The sequence below is a fragment of the Larus michahellis genome, chromosome 4 (genome assembly GCF_964199755.1).
Source record: "Larus michahellis chromosome 4, bLarMic1.1, whole genome shotgun sequence".
In the NCBI taxonomy this organism is placed as follows: Eukaryota; Metazoa; Chordata; class Aves; order Charadriiformes; family Laridae; genus Larus; species Larus michahellis.
Window position 1 is genome coordinate 54,905,087 of NC_133899.1, and position 17,837 is coordinate 54,922,923.

The following is a 17,837-nucleotide window of genomic DNA, read 5'->3' on the forward strand; positions in this document are numbered from 1 at the left end:
TAGGCATGTTATAACAAACTCAAATCAACTCTAAGTTGAAAGTCTAAGCAATTGAAAACTTATATTAAGAGAAATCTAAATATGTGAAATTATGGAAATAAATGCTTCAGGCACTCAATCTTAATTCTGCCCTTTAGTGAACATAAGCAAACCAAAAAAAGTTTGTGATTTTAAAAGTTCGTATTAATCTAATTTGTAACCATAAACACCAAAATACTTCGACAGCAATCACAGAGTCATTTCATGCTACAACACCTGGCAATGAGGGTATTAGGTTAGGTTTCCTTCTTTTTTTTTCCTTACCTTAGCTCCTTATAAGTGGAACATAACCAGATTTCCTGTGTGACATTTACTGGTGCAGGCTACCTTCACTTCTGTGCCTGTTTAGCTTTTTTTGACAACATGGTGTCAAGCAAAGCAATAGCAGCTTTGCACAGAATTTTTTCCCCCTATTACCTGCCTCTCACTACCTTACAACGCAGCAGTTGTCAACGCAGTAGCCTGCAAGGGAGAATTAAAGGATCTCTCTTATCCCACTTTTCCTTGTGCAGGACACCACAAAAGCAACACAAGTTTTTGCTTAGCAGTGTTGTACTGCAGTGCTAAAGAAAATTACGCCAAAAAGCCATTAGAATTTTGTTTTGAAGGGGACTGGAAATCCATTATACTATGCCACATTTTAGTTTGAAAATTGTTTTGGGTCAGAACCCAAGGTCAGGGTAATTCTCTTGTGCTATATTCCCTGTTGCTTTTTCTGCTTCCAACTTGTGTATCACCTGACCTCTCCACAGATACTGCAAAGTAAAGTTACAGAGGAAATTTCAAAAAAATATCACCCCCCTCCCCCAGACTCCTACATTTCTACATCAAAGGGCAGATTTTTCTTATTCCAGGACTATCTCACCTCTGGAGTGACATCTCGTGGTGCAAACCCTGTTCCTCCAGTTGTTAAAATCAAATTAAGTTCCTTTTCATCACACCAATCTATCAGCGTCTCCTGCAAGAGAACATGAATCCTGTCAGATTTAACAAGTAATACGTGGGATACAGTTATCTCAGAAAACTCCTGAAGACTTGAATTGTCTTAAAAACAGAGACACACACAATAAGTACAGGGAATTGTAAAATCACTCATGGCTTTTTATACAAAGATTTTAAACCACTACTTATAACCAACATATGACAGAATAATTGAAGTATCCATCATAATATTTTTGGAAATGGAAACTGAAATTCTGTTCTCCATCTCTTGACCTGAAATGGAAATCAAGAATTCACAGTTATTCATTTATACCAGTTTGATTTTGAGATATAAATATCATGCTTTGACACATGTAAATAGAGTATGTGCATTTAATTCAGATTAGATAGTTGATTCTTATTACAGTAACTTTGATCTCTGTGCTCCACTTTTCAATAGCCTGAAAAAAAGCAAGGACCACATATTTGTAAGCTTATCTACTAAAGATGCAATAATACACCTGACACAGCAACACAAAAGATTATCTATAATCATCTTTTCTACATTCCCTACAGCATCTCAATAGGAGCGTGTACACCAATTCCAAGGCTGGACTAAGAAAGGTTAATGAATCTGCCACATAAATTCAATGACTTATAATACTGGAGAACTCGTGATACTAGAGAAGTGTTTAATTTGATTTGCGTTCATTTTTTAAATGACATTTTAAAGTAGTTTTCAAGCGGTGATAAAAACGTAACATAAGCAGAAAATTTATTTAGTCTCAATATGATTACATCACTTATCCTTCATACTGTACTGTGGGGTAGCACAGCAGCAGAATGTCTCCTTGGAGCTCAACATTAGCTCAACATGAAGTAGACTCCTGCTACACAGTAAAGCATCCATCTGCAAAAATCAGATCACTCTACTTAGCTATCCTTATCCTAGCAAAGAAATCTCATTCTATGAAAGACTTTAGCGTACATTTACGTTTCTGGAGTATTATATTGGGTACAAATTAACTGTTTTGATAACTGTTGGGTAGAAACTTATTTATCATAAAATTAGATCTGAGCAATATACTGATTAAAAAAGCTTAAAAATATTTTGATGGTCATAAAACTGTCCAGTACAGTAAAAAGTACTGCCAATTCAAATTAATCCTCAGGTGTATGTTCTGCAGGTTTAGTACTGCTATGTAACTTCCACTTAAGAGAAAGCTCATATACAGCCTCTTCCAAATTGCAGGTAGAATAAACTTGTGTCTGCCTGCAAGCCCCATCATGCAAATGTATCTGAGGATTACTTGAAGGAGTGGCAAAGCCAAAGGTCTTTATTTCTCCTTTCTTTACACATTTCTTCCCCTTCCCCTTTTGCATTATCTCTTGTCTTTATTAAATCACATTCATCTTTTTACTGTCCCCGTTTGGAGGACAGCACTCTACTTAGGTGGGCTGTAAATCAACAGAAGTTTCTGGTCAGATGAACATTACAAACAAGCTCAAGAAAAGAACACGTATGTCTTAGACCCATACATAAATGAACTATTAAATCTGACTTTTGACTTATGTTTTGAAAAAATTTGATTTACAGTAGGAAAAGGCATTTTAAGTCTTAAAATTGTTTGTTTCAATAACATAGATATGTGTCAGAAAAATTATTTTAAAGAGGTGGCATCTTCTCTATCATCTAGAAACATATTTGTCTTGACTTCGAACAGCTACACATTTCAGAGAACACTTGAGAGAAATTCAGTGTAAAAATGGTGTTTGACAAAGTTAGAGCTTAATATTGTATGTATTTTTAAAATTATTATCACAAGAAAATTTTGTCTGTATAAAACAGGAGGGAGAGGTTTTGTAGTTTGGTTTTTTTTGTTGTTGTTGGTTTTGTTTTTTTTTTTTAATGAAGCATTTATCTTTAGATAAAATAAACCCTGCCAAACTCCAACTGGTTTTATAGAGAAAATAAAACCTTCCCCTGCTCTCATTTTGCTACAGTTCAATAATACTCCAGTTAACGGGGAAAAAAATGTCATGTGACAGCTTACAAAAAGCTAAAGAAATCAGTGGACACCCTAACTCTTCAAATAAACTGAGAAATAATTAAATGCCTACTACTGGTATTCCATCCTGTACTTAGGCAGACATAATTCTCTATCAAGTTCTATTTACAGTAAAGAAACAAAAGATTTCAGTAAGAAGACCTTTGACTATGAGGCATGAAGTTTGCGTTGCATTGTATTTTAGAAGTGTAAACTGTACCACTTAAACCTTTTAAAACCACGGCAAAATACCTGACACTGATATTCAGCTTATTTACTTTCTCTCTAGCCCACAAAACTCTATCCCACAAAATATTCTCATTGACATTTTAAGTATCTAAAAAAAGAAGCACTAGCACCATCAATTGAGCACAAAAAGCTATTCATATTCACTTTGCTGCTGCCAGGAGTCCAGCTGGATTCTCCACTGGTTTTGCATGGACCTGAATTTGTTGTGTCTTCAAATGACAATTCCTCTAGGCCAGGGACCTGATATTTGGCTTTACTGACACTATACAAACAAAATTATTATATAGCATTTCATCCAGCGAAAATGTCATTAAATATTTTTTGTTCATCTTTCTCCTCTTCTATTGTTTCATTGATGACAAGCTTTCGAGATGAGACTAGGTTGACAGGTTATGTAAATCACTGTCACTCCATTCAAGTCAATGGAATTATGCTGATGGATACAAAATACAGTACTGTAAAATTACTACCAAATTTTAAAAAGCCAGAACAAAACTACCGACAAAAAACCCTCAACCAATAAATAGCTTAATATTTTTAACAATTAATACCCTAAAACAGGCTTTATCAGTTATTTTCTAGTGTCAAGGTAGACAAGGAGGAATGAAGTCATTACAGTCAGTTCCTCTAGACACATTTTTACTTCAAAAGCATAAAACTGTGATTCTAACCTGTTCAGATTTCACTGAAGTCATAGAATAATTATATTAATCATGTTTTTCTGATGCACAGAAATAAGATGTCAGCCCTGTTGCCTCCTTAAGCTTTGGATTAGATCAGGTGCCCTGTTCTCTCTACCTATTTCTTTGTATTTTCTCTTTTAAAAACATTTACATTTCTCTCATTTAAATAGGTAAGAAATCCTTGGGTCTAACACACAACATATTTCCATCTCCTGCTCCAAGGACTCTTGGTTCAATCAGCGCCCTCTCTCTCCCAACTTGGAACTACTTGTTGGGACTTCCTACCTGCTCACAGGATGCACGATGGTAATAGAGAGCAAAGCGGGGTATTTTGTAACCCCATTAATGTACCATCTTCTAATGTCTGCAAGTAAGTGAACAGGAGAAACAAACAGGGATTCCTTTCTGGAATGAAAGGAAGAGTTCCCTGATCTTTGGAGATAACTGAAGTTGGTGGGTTACTTATCTTAGTAAATTTTTGCAGTATCTTGCAGTAAAGCCTTATTACAATCATGGGCACTCTATGTTTCTGTCCTTGATTGCTGCTTCACTTAAATAATGTGGAGCAATTCTACATGTGTAATTAATTATTTCATTTTCAGAGTGACAGAGGCATCCATTCACTGACACAATATTATGAAGCATGCTGTTAGCCAGGCATTCAAACTTGAGAAAGGTTGCAAGACTTCTCCAGTCCTCTTATTGCTACTGTACATTGGTCTTCCACATAGATATGGAGACTGAGTAATGCTCTTAACTGGAGCAGAAGTATCAAAAATGGATCACTGTGGATCAGCCTAAATGCCTACACGGAGGAGCTGAGGTCTTGAGGACTGTTTCTTTCCTACGATGCTACAAGCCCTATTGTATTTCTTGTCTGTCTTTTTGTCTATTTTTGCCATCACTTTGCTATGAGAGAGGGGTTATAGTCCCATGTGTTTATGCTTATGAAATCATTACAATACATTCCTTCAAATCAATAGGATGGTGCTTATTCTCCTGAGATTAATATGTATACCTTTCTTCTTATGAATACATCATTTACTTCATAACAGGATTGCAAAAATGTTTCTCAGTACATATGCATACTTTTCACACACGTTAACCATTGGAATACATGTACATGTACACTGTTACCATTTAAAACATTCATTAGGGAAGAATAAGGAAATACTAAAAAGAATATAAACAGGCAGGTTTTCATAAAGAATTTATACAAAATTCTTCCATTCTATATTCAGTGTTGAAGCTGGTTAAGTAGTTCTATAGTTAACAAAGGTGTTTGATATTTTGGCATACGCTTAATTTTTCTAGCACAGTGCAAACTTGAAATTATTTCACCCTATATGCACCACTAATCACATATGAAGGACCATTTAAAAAATGTTAAAATTCAATTCAAATTGCTGAACTAATATCAATGTTAAATATGAAATTTAATTATGAAACAATATACATTTATTTACCTCGGACTTTGAAACAGAAGTTAGTATAAGCTGTTTTGCAGACGTGCATATTATTCAGAAGTTCTCAAAACAACTTTATGTGACTGAAAAGATTGTTGTGGCTTCTGGGAAAAACTACTGATAGTGCTCAGAAATGCAGAAGTCTGTTCTGCAGCACAGATCTTCTCAAAACTAGAAGCTTTGTAAAATTATATAACTTCCATATTTGCAAATAAATCTTGTTTACTCTAGGACAGTATGTTTCAAAATACAAGGAAAAAACATATAAGAATACGTTATTAAAGCTATAATGATAACTTTCCTTAGCAATCCAAGTCAAATAAGAAGAAATGTTGTATAAAAAGACACATTAAATATCAATTTAATTTTCTTTCACACTGTGTGGTCTCATGCTAAAAGAGCTAAAAGGGTGTCTGAGATCATTTTCATTTATGATTATCTAACATCATCATAATGAAGAAATTATAGCAAATGAGAATATGGAAAAATATATCAAAGAGAAAGTCTGCATAGTTACAGATTTGCTAAAAAAACTGTGTGTCATTGTGACCACTGAGTTTCAGGAATGCAGGAACTGGCACATTAAGATCTCCTAACAACCTTTACTTAGTCATGTGGCTTGAACTACTCCAGACCCCAGCTCACTAAAGATTAACCCTGTTATTATGGCCTGAGAGAGCATACGTAACTGCATGAATCAGAAATTCACATCACAGCACACAAATATAAAGCAGGAAAAAAGAAAAAGGAAAGGTAAAAAGTAACCCAATTGCTCCTCATTGTTGTATTATTTAGGAGTTCGAATCTTCTCTATTCAGCTGACCATGGCTTGTCTGTTAATTTAAAAGGGAAAATCAAGTACTGAGGACCATGCAAGAACATGAATACCCATAGAGCAAAGGCACTGAAGGAAAGATAAAGAGCTGAGTTCAACATTCAGTTTGAAGAAGAGGGAAGGCCTTAGAAATGTTAATCTATTCTTGGAATTAATTTCATATTTTTTGCCCTATTTCTTGTAAAGGCTTTATTTCTTATGCTCACAATCTTTCTCTTACTGCTTGAAAGCTTTGCTGAAATGTAGAGGCATGAAGATATTCTTACGTGTGGAGCAACAACTTTGCAAGCAATGAATCTGAAAATGACTTAAGAACATGAGAAAATTAAATAGTAAACCACCATGAAAATACGCTCGACACTTTCTATTACCTCCACCCCTTTTTTCCTTCCCCCCCAAACAAAAGGCAAAGTAAGAGAAATGTTAGGATTACGTTCAGAGTATAATCACTGTAGTCAAGAGACTTGGATGAAATGCGAGTACGTATCTTGATGTGTCTAAATAGACCTTTTCATCTTTTGAGATTTTACTGAACGTAGTTGTTAGTCTTTTGAAGATGCTACAGATATATTTGCTCTTTTCAGCATCACAGTCATTTTGCATTGCTGTTTTTGTAAATACTAAGCTAATGTATTAAGAGAAGTCATAAAAAAGCAACTATTCTACTGAAATGCAAAACTAAAGGAAGAAAGTAATAAAAATGTACTCTATAAATGGCTTACTTTTAAAATGGAAATTTAATTATAGGCATTTTCCATTTGAAATAAATTGCAGCTATCAAATATTTGAAGGTTCAACATACCTACAGGGCCTGTAACGTAACCTTTTTTAAAAAAGTACTTCACATCTTCTAAAAGCTACCATTCATGATAATTATCCCTAGAACAGGGGGAAAAAAAATAGGCACTGAAATGCAATGCTCAACACAGTTCATCTATGTGAACGAGTAGGAAAGGTCAAGCAGGGAGATGTCCTGGTCAAACCACCAGGACAGAGAGTGCCAACACTGAAGCAGTCTGCTTTTTAAGGGCTGAGACTGGCAAAAAAAAATTCTATCACGCTCGAGAAAGGTAAAGACAGTATAGGCCACATACAAGATTGACTCCACAAAATAAAAGTGCAATTTTAAATGTCTTGTTTGGATTTCCTCTCAGAAAGACAAAGGAGGGATTCTTAATTCCACCTAACTGCCTTGACTTATTAGTCTCAGTGTTTTCCCCAGATGTCTGGAGGAAGGGATGGAACTTAGAGCTGTCAGAAGATTCCGAATTAGGTATTTTCCAAACATCTTTGTTTCTTGAAACAACTTTCTTGTCCACTCTGAATTTAGCAGATATATACGTGTGTGCAGGCATATGCACACATGCTCATCCTTACAGAATAAAAATGTACTAGCAAAAGCACCAAAGTTCAATGTGTCTCATTTCTGTTGTGCATAAAAGAACTCTAAAAGATAATGTTTACTTACTAAAATAAATATTAGAGTAATTATAAAAACTCTATGGTTTTCTTAAGAATTTATTTGAAACCCACTAAAAATTAAATAAAAGAAAAACATAATGCCTCCCCCCTTGCCAGTATTACTTTTCCCAGTGAGAATCTTGACGTCTAATATAGACTCCTCTGATTATTCCTACAGCAAGACAAGCTAAAATAGCAATTGGAATGGAAAAGAAAAAAAAGCATAAAACCAACTAAATTAATCCAATATTGCTCACTAATAATAGATGAACAGAAATTTTCTCTCTTAATTTTTTTTTTAATTAAAGCAGCACTTCAAAGACTGTTATCACAAGATATAAATGCTTGGGTATGGAGCCATAAATTTCAGATTAATTGTGCAAAACAAGATGGCTTTTCCCCCCATTTTCTTCCCCTTTGCATACATTAATGTTCCTCTAAGTTTGTTTAAAAGACTGTTTACTTTGAGTTGTCTTCTCAGAATGTGGAAAGGCAGCTTGATACTATACACAAGTCAGTAACTTTCTAAAACTAGAGTTCTTGACAATATTTTATCTATGTGAATCCACATCTACAGCACATGCATCTCGTGCACCACAGATGAGAAGTTTCACCAAACTTTGCTGGCTGTAACTAAGCCCAGCTAAACACGTAAGAATCACATTCCCATAATAGCCCTCAACTCACATAACCTACACTTCTTAGAAACTATACTTGAAAATTTGCATGTATGTATTTGCACGCAGAGACAACTACATCTCCCCTTTAAGCCAGGTTATACATCTACTTGTTCTGTTTAAAAGGCAGGAAGTGCAGTGAATTAAAAAATGACTACAAGGCTTCTGTGATTAAAAAAAGCCACAAACACATGAGGAACCCAGCTATGAGAAAAAATGCTTAAAAACTCAAATGTTTGCTTTTCTGTAACTATGAAGTTTTTAAAAAAATATAATTGTAAAAATATAATTGATTTTTACAGAACCCATTTCAGTTTCTAGCTTCATTTTCTAACAGTAAATACAATCTTACGTGTCACTTCATAAATTTAGCTATAATTGTGTGAGACATTGTTTCCTTTTACTTTTTAAATAATATTATAACTTACGTAATTTCAATTTTTGGTGTAGCTCTCAAAGGAAATGGCAAATTGAACAGAGTGAAAATATTCCATTATCTAAAAAAGGTTAGGATGTAGGGCAGGGGAAAGACAAGCGATGAAGCCATTAGAGACACAGGGAGCTCCTCAGTGTAATGCAGTTTGTGGTATAAATTCCCCCACGTGTGTATTGTTCACGCATATCATCCGTAGGGTAAATGAACGGAATTGTTTAAAAAATAAAATCTACTGCTTTACCTGTGAAAATACAGTAAAGAAAATTTACCTACCAACGAACGGCTGCTGTACTTTGAGACATTTAGTCCATACATATACTCTAAGAGTGGGTGGGCTGGTGGCCTGCCCTGGGGTGTCCCGGGAGAGGTGCTCTACCTCCTCCCCTCTTCCTGCTTGAGGCATGACATACAGGGCAGAGTGCATCCGCCACCACTTCAGTTCCTCTTAAATGCACAATCAAACCTGAAAGAGATTCAGAAAGAGGGGAAAGGCAGGTAGGAGACTAATGTACATGCAGACTATACCTCTCAAAGAACACCAGTTACTGACCAGTAACCTTTCTTCTTTGAGTCTGCATGTACATTCCCGCAATGACTCACTCTGAACAGTTACCTTTGCCTTTTACCAGCCAGGAGAAGGCCTGAGGACTCCCACAAACAACTGCAGCATCACTCCACCGAACGCTGAAACAAGCCCTGGATACTATTAGACCAACATAACGCTGGGTCAAAGCAAAGACAGAATTCCAGGGGGCCTTATGGCAAATGTCGAAATACCATACAATACTGATACGGAGTTCGCCCAGAAATCTAATGAAATTTGCTTTGGCCATGAGGGAGAAGTTCTTCGAGTCCACACAGAGCCAGAAAGCCACCTGAACAATCGTTGTGTGAAGTCAACTGAACTTCTGGATATTCCCACACAGTGCAACAAGCAAAGAAACAAACTAAAAGACTTGGACCAGTGAAGAGAAATTATAAAGTCCTTATGAAATCAAGAGTGTGAAGTATAAAATTCAATCAAAGAAGCATAAGACCTGAAAACGAGACCTGGAGGACTAATTGCCTAGCTACTCTAAAATTTTGACACTACTGCAAGAAAGAATTTTAGATGACTGAAGAACAGGTACTCTGCCCTTAAAATGGCAGCCATAAGGACCCGTATACTTCAGCAGCTGACCAAGAAAACTGTCACCAGATGTGCCACTTTCATAGACACAAGTGGGAGTAAGAATTTAAGAGTTCAAAAGGGGAGAAGAAACCACTATAATGCAGTGGTTTTCCAAGTCTATTCAGTCATGAACAATTCAGTGCATCCTGATCAGCTCTGTTAGGAAGCTATGAGTAGTGAGGTGTGAGAACATGAGTGTACTCAACCAGAGACAGCAACCTCGTGAACTCACCAGAGTACAGAAAGGAATCAAAGGAACTGCGTATAACAACCTAAAAGAGCTGAGATCAAAGCAGCAACAAAAACATTGTACAGAAAATACCGCTTGCTCATAGAGTGTGTATGTCTAGATGATACTTTCACACCACTGGCTATCATTAGTCTGGAGAGCAGCAAGAACTGACTACCCTAGAGATGGAATGATGTTTTGACACAGTGGGTCCTGAGATTGCCACAGACTGAAGAAGGGCTAGGGACGAGGTAAATACAATGTCTATGGATACTACAAAAGAAATCTCACATAGCAGCATATGAATACCTCCACTGTCAGAACAAGGTAAAGTTACCCAAAAAATAACAAGTTTGTCTTTACTGAATATTTCTCTATGTGTGTGCCAATTCTGGTAACTTACAATCAATATACCATAAAAGGAGAAGCAGCATTTTGCAAGCCCAATCCAAGCAAAATCACTGTACGGCTTTATTAAGCCAGGCAGCTGAATGAGATGCCAAAACAATGAGTATATTTTAGCAAAAGCACATGCAGTGTTGCAAAGAACAGACTTACTTAGGTCCTCTAAAGAATACTCCTAAAGGAAACAGCCAAAGTCACTTGTATCCTCACACAAATTTCCTTGGGGTAGTCTAGTTCATCAAATTCTAAAGAATATACTAAAACAGGCCTGGATGGAATCTCAGTTATTCTCTCTTTCTACCCAGTTCAGGATTATTTTGTCATTCCTGACAGACACCTGTCTACAAAACATACTCCAAAAGATCAGCTAATGTTTTACTTTTGGACAAATGACCAGTGGAAGAACAGGTGAATAACCTGGTTTAAATAACAAAGCAAACTTCAGGCAGATATGTAGAGATTTGGTCTAAAGTATCACTTCTGCCTTACAAAGAACTGCAAACAGAGTCAAAGTCACTTACATCAAGGCTTGCTCTCTTCAATATGCAACAAAGAACACTATTTTGCCAAACAAGTAAGACTGTGAAGAATCACATTACTATTCCAAATTTAAGTTAACTCTTTTATTTAAAATGGAAGGCTGATAATCATGCTAGGATAAAGAGAATTTATGTGCCACCAAACTGGTGGATAAAGTGCTGGAATAACTGCTAGATGTATACTAGGCTAATGAGTTTCCAATAACTCTAATATTTTGGGGTACTGAAAAACAAAGTCCTCAAAAAATCGATTCCTCCTGAAGTGAAATCATTTCCATTTTGTAGCACATGTAAAGAAGGAGCCCTCAGCACAGGAAAGGCACAGACCTGTTGGGAGCGGGTCCAGAGGAGGGCCACAGAAATTATCAGTGGGATGGAACACCTCTCCTATGAGGAAAGGCTGAGAGAGTTGAGGTTCTGGAAAAGAGAAGGCTTCGGGGAGACCTTATTGCAATCTTTCAGTATCTAAAGCCTGCTTATAAGAAAGTTGGAGAACAAACTTTTTACAGGGCCTGTTGCAATAGGACAAAGGGTAATGGTTTTAAACTAAAAGAGTGTAGATTTAGACCAGATATAGGGAAGAAATTTTTCACTATGAGGGTGGTGAAACACTGGAACAGGTTGCCTGGAGAGGCGGTAGATGTGCGACCCCTGGAAACATTCAAAGTCAGGTTGGATGGGGCTTTGAACAACCTGGTATAGTTGAAGATGTCCCTGCTCATTGCAGGAGAGGTTTAAAGATGACCTTTAAAGGTCCCTTCCAACCCAAAATAGTCTATGATTCTACTAGAAGGTGTCCCTCTTTTGCAACAAAGAAGCCATCCTTACTGATATCTCTGCGTATTTGTAGTGGATCCCCCTAACAGCTGACAGATTTTAAGATTGTATCTATCATCTGTATTCATTCTTTATCAACTAATTATAACGCATAAATTAAATCTAAGATGCTTCCAGCCAGCCAGTGCACGTACAGGCCATGTGACCTAACAATTGAAGGTATGATCTTGTTGCGACCTATGATTGTCCTGGCACTGTTCAGATTGCTTCAGAGAAGTGTTCTTTTGCTCTGGTGAAGCCCACCAAGCCAACAATAAAATCTCTTTCCTGAATATAAATTAGATGGCAATTATCTGTATTCATCCTTCTACCGCAGTGTAAAATAAAAAAAGTATTTGTAGTGAACCCTGAACATCACGTGTGAGTTGTTGGAGAAAGGTTTGTTGTACAAAACAGGTCACTACATGTGAGCATGCAAACATACTTATTTTTCTCCATGAAAAATTACTACTACAGACAAATAAGGAACAAATTATAAAGTGCCATTTTCAGATGGTAAATGATCTTCCAGGTCTAATAATCAATGCCAGACTTAGCTTCCAGAAGATAATAAACCACCAGGAAGAAAGGCCCTTCACACAAGTAAGTGGTGTCCTTTATTTCTCCAAATATAAGGAAGGTATGGACATTGTGCTCTGATATTTCTTGTGATAGTGATATACAAACAACAAAGACAAAGGTATATGCAAGAAAGGAAAGAAGACGAGTATTCTGGAACTGATTAGACTGTCGGCACTTCTCCATTATCTGTTGAGTAGGTGTAATCTTGGAGACCTTGCAAATGATTCTCAAAAGAGACAAGGAAAGCATAAAAATCAATCGAGATTCATTGACGGTTCTTAATGCAAGCGACATGTTGACAGCTGTTGAAGGCAATGAAAAATAAATAACTGTGATCATTACTGAAAAAAGTCTTTTCCCTATGAGCCCTTGCTTTTTTCTTATAGAGATAGAGCTCAATAGAAGAATAACAGAATGAACTAGTAACAGGCTCCCTTGCTGTTTAGGTTATTGTTTATTCCTGAACTCCGGAGTATAAGCATCCAAAGACTAAAATGTAATGAAAGAACCTTTTGGCACTTACAAGACAATCCACTACTGAACTAAAAAGGCCATTCTCTTCAAAGGAAAGACCTTTTCAGGATTCAGTCTATGCAGAATCTCTCTTATGGGCCCAAAGGATTATAGCTATTACACAATACTGGGTGAAAGCTGTTACCATAGAATTTGATGAGCTACCTTCTGCTTCCATTACAGCTTGCAGAGGTGTCTTAGCATTAGCTGATCTCACTGCAATCAAAGATTTCAACTGATTATTATACTCGGGAGAAAACTCATGAAGAACAACTCACATTAGAAAGACTTCTTTTCTTAATAGCTGATACTTTCTGGTCATTTCTCTTTTGGAACGTATTTAAAATTTTGTTAATTTTTTCTGGATACATAATAACAACAAAATTACTCGGAGTCAGGTGGTAATAAAAGCATTCAAAATCCTAAAGAGATCTCAAAAATGACCTTCCAACTGTTTATGCAGATGGTATAAATGAAGATAAAATCTGCCAGGATATTAAGGTTGTTCAAACATGCCTTTACGGGCATTGGAAATCTCTCAGGCAAAATAATATGCAGAACGTCAAATAATCTACAGCATTTTTTCAGAATTCTTTGTATTGTCATCTCCATTGTTTCTAAGGTCCTAAGCTCTTGGAAATTGTTTTGTGCTACACAGAAAGATATGCTAGCACTTTGTTATATGACAAGGATTACAGACATAAAATAAAAAGTGTATATCCTTCTGAACTGATTGGAGACAAATTTCTAAAAAGTCTGCCTAATTTGATAAAGTTGCTGCAAATGGAGCAAACAGAAGCTTAATAAAACAACCGCTTCATAGAAGTGATCTAGTTCAATCTAGTCTCAAGATGTTAACAAAGCCATAAAGGTCAACTAGGACACGAACAAAGTTCAAAGCAATACATGAAAAGAGCTGGAAATGACAATTCTAAGCAGAATCGCTTGTCATCTCTTGTTTTTGTAAAGACTTATGCCAAACTTCACTTGCTAAAATTTAAGTATCATCCAAGAAATATTAATCAGTACTATTACAACGAGGAAAGCATAGAATGCTTTCTGCTAAAGGAAGAGCAATCTTTACAAATGCCTGCAGTGATCATATTGAGTCTCTGAACTGCTGCAGAGAAAGTCTTTGTATATGCAGAAATGCTTTCCACTGCCATGATTTCCAACATGCCGGTTTTATTCGCAACTCTTGGTTCTGTGACTGAGAGTTTTCAAACAAACACTAATAATTCCAGAGTAAGAAACACTTGCACCGAGCATGTCATCTATACTGGTACTCTTAACACTAATCTTGAATGAATGATGGCTTAATTAATTAAGTGTTCTGGCAATGAATATATTTGTACCATATGCTTCAGTTGCAAAATCAAGATCTGTGCCAGGACCAAAAGCTGCAGCACTGAGGGAATAGTCGTTGATGAGTGACGCCCTTATAATGTCTGCTTCAAGAGGAATTAATGATTCATAAACTTTAACTGCTTAGCACAAGACAAATCAAATCTTGGTCTCCTTTTCACTAAAAGGTTTCTTAGAATTTAAGTTCTAAACCTCAAATGATTTCTATTCTGCTAATCTTAGCAGACATTTCTCACCATATGTAATCCCTTTGAGATAAGTATTTCAGGAAGTACTTCTAAAATTTATTTTGAAATTCCTTTCACTTATTTTATCTGAAATTTATATTAAACCTTTGCAACTATCTAGAATATGACATTATTTTAAACTTTACAATTAACATACAGATATGGCAATTAGTCATTATTCTTTCATAAATGGGTATTTCATGCCTCTCTCCTCCTGTTTCCCTTGAAAAAGAATGGAGACAGAATATATTTGGGGGGGAGTAGTTTTCCAAAAGGATAAGCAGGGAGACTCTGTAGTTATGGAAATGTTTAAGGAACACAGTTGTAGGTACAGCAGATTCTAGTGAAAAAAGTGCATTCCCATTGTTACCGATGCACTCGAATCAGACAGACAGCGGAGGTTATGCATATGAAATATCTGCTGCTTCACAAAAACAGAACCCTCCTTGCTAAAGCATGAGTCATTTCTAGAGTTGTGAATCCATGGAAAGCCCTCTGGACTAGGGAGCACTTGTTTGTTATTTTAAAGATTTAAGACGACACACATGGTAACCTTTACGAGAATCCCAAGTTATTTACATACTTTAAAAAAAAGTTGCATAAGAAATAATGAGTCTTTTTGACCTGTGTACCACCTGCTTTATATACTATTATTCTAACATATGGTCTGTTACATGAAAATGTTTACATAAGTTATTTTTGGGTTTTTTAATTGCAAAACTTACCTTTCTGGACATGTTAAAATCATATTACAGTCATCTGCTCAATGCAATTTAGAATAAAGGCATCATCTCAATAATTAAAAATACCCTTTCAAAGAGTTGTATCATCTCCCACACATTCTGCTTTGAGGATTATGATACATGCTGTATCCATTATCCCTGGACTACTGCTTTCCCTTGTAAAGACAATTGCCACTTTAGTGCTGGAGAGTGATGAAGAGCCTACACAGGCAGCAGAGTCATTCAGATAATATTTTCAGTAAGAGAGAGTAGGTGGAATTAGTGGATGAAGAAGACCATGCAATAAATTTTATCCGTGAGCAAGAACTGGGCAATGCCCTCCGGAAATTAAGGACCACACAATGTTCTATTTATAATGTTTCTAATATTGCAGTGATCCTGATCAGAAGACTGTTGTACAACAAGGAGTTAGTGAGTCACATAACAGTTCCCCTGCAGCTCCCACAGCAGGCTGTGCCATGCTCCACATCCAGCGTGGCCTTCAGGCCTGTGTCCAACGCCCTGGCCAAAGGACTGACTCTGCCACCTCATTGTAACGGAGGAGCCTGTAGGCAGCTCCCACTCAGTACTGGTGATTACACTGCCAGCGTGGCCTTGCCTTTGTCTAGAAGTGCAGCAAGAATTTCTCATGAGTGGAGAAATCCGTCCAGGGATTGATCCGTTGCTGCACGAACACAGAGTTCCCAGCATCTGAAGGAAGTAAGATTTATTTGCTACTTATATTCCTCCTCTTATTTTGCCTTATTAAAGCAGATATTTTATTAAGCTATTTGTTGTCAGGCCTTTCATATTGAGATCCAGAAAGAACCTGGCACCATCCCTCTCTCTCACAACCTCACCCCAGTGCAGAACGAACACATGCCTAGAATTCCCTTTCAATTTCAACACTCATCACTTCTGTCTTTTCTATCCTGCAAGAGTTCTCTCTCCAGGCCTGGTAATATCCATGATATTTGATGACATTAAAAAGAAATCAAAGATTTTTTTTCTTCTGCTAAGAGTTACAAATTTGTGGTTAAAGATCAGGTCTACCAGGAATCCAACAATTCCATAGCAGCAATATTCAAAAAGCTTTTACATTTGTACCCATGAATGTAAGCACCGTATTTGACACTTCATCCACTTAGAACTTTTGTTTTTGGAGCTGCAACCATCCATACTGATCAACCCTAAAAAATGAAGCCAATTTCCAAGCCACTGTAGCTATTCCTTCCTAAATGTCACAGATCATTTAGTAGTCCATTAAGTCCCTAGCTGCCGCTTCAGCTTTCACTTCTGTCTAACTCCAAAACCGGAGATATTTTTAGTGGGAAACTCTAAGCATTTTTTGTCTGTCACCCAAATTTCAAAATATCTCCAAGAAAACATTCTAAGAGCATTGGATACAGCAAAAATATTTCATTGGAATGAGCAGTATACAGCTCTCAACACAAAACCCAACTGTACAGATGAAAACATTTTTTGTCAGACAGCTCCTTTTCTATCCCATTCTTTGGATTTTGTGAAATTTGGGTTTCATGTATTTTTGAACCTTTAGAAAAAACCCCGACAACAATCATGATAAAACTGAGGCACAGGAAAGCAGACTACGGCTTCATTTAAATATACTCAATTGAAGGTCATAACTAGGAAGTTAACATCTGGCCATCCTCATTTACAGCACTGACAAAAGAATCCTATTTCGGTCAGGAAATAACTGCAGGCTCACAGAATAAACAGACTTCACCCCTTTAGGCTCCTTTTATTATAATGATGTTTTTGTAGGGAGATACTCAGTTTCTCACTGACCTATTTGTAGAAAAATTTCCATCAGTAATCACTGTTCTTTGGAGATATTTCAGTATCTGACTGAGGTCTGATAAGAAAATGTTTAATTCTTTTGCAGACTCTGTACTTCGGATGTTGCCTTCAGTTCCCTGCAGATAATCTAAGATGGAGGAGACAGGTAAATCAGATTTTCATGGGGAGTTTTGTATAAGAGAAATGGCGACAATCTTGAGAACCATTTTAAATTAACCTTTCCTAGAAGGGACAGCAGAAAGATCGTTTATACCACAGTTTCAAATTTAAATTGATTTTGTTATTTTTATTTTTTATTAGCATTGGTAAGCTATTATCCACCCTGTGTGTAAAATAAACTCTCTATTTGGATAATATTTGTCAGTGAGCTTGATGCATTGCATCTTATTCCTGATTTTGAAACCTATGAGTTGAAGAGACTTAGGTGAAGTACATTAAGTGTGCAGTCAGAGAAAAACTTGTGCCCAATTTGTTAATTTTGAAGACTCATGCAAGCACTGTTGATGATAGAAGAGATTCTTAATTAAGACCACAGAAAGGGATAAAAGTTGAAGATAGTTGATCATGTGTTCGTTCCAAACATACTCAAAATAGATAAATATAAGGATAGTTAAAAAGAGTATTTCCTTTGG

General features: G+C 36.4%; 1 protein-coding gene across 41 annotated transcripts in view; it reads right to left on the reverse strand.

Moving 5' to 3' along the window:
• GPHN (gephyrin) overlaps positions 1-17,837 on the reverse strand; it is a 300,307-nt gene that overhangs the window by 139,985 nt on the left and 142,485 nt on the right. For all 41 annotated transcript variants that reach the window (XM_074584948.1, XM_074584951.1, XM_074584946.1 and 38 more), the window contains one exon: positions 905-997. In XM_074584948.1, coding sequence (XP_074441049.1) covers positions 905-997 — 93 coding nt within the window. The remainder of the gene's footprint in view (positions 1-904; positions 998-17,837) is intronic.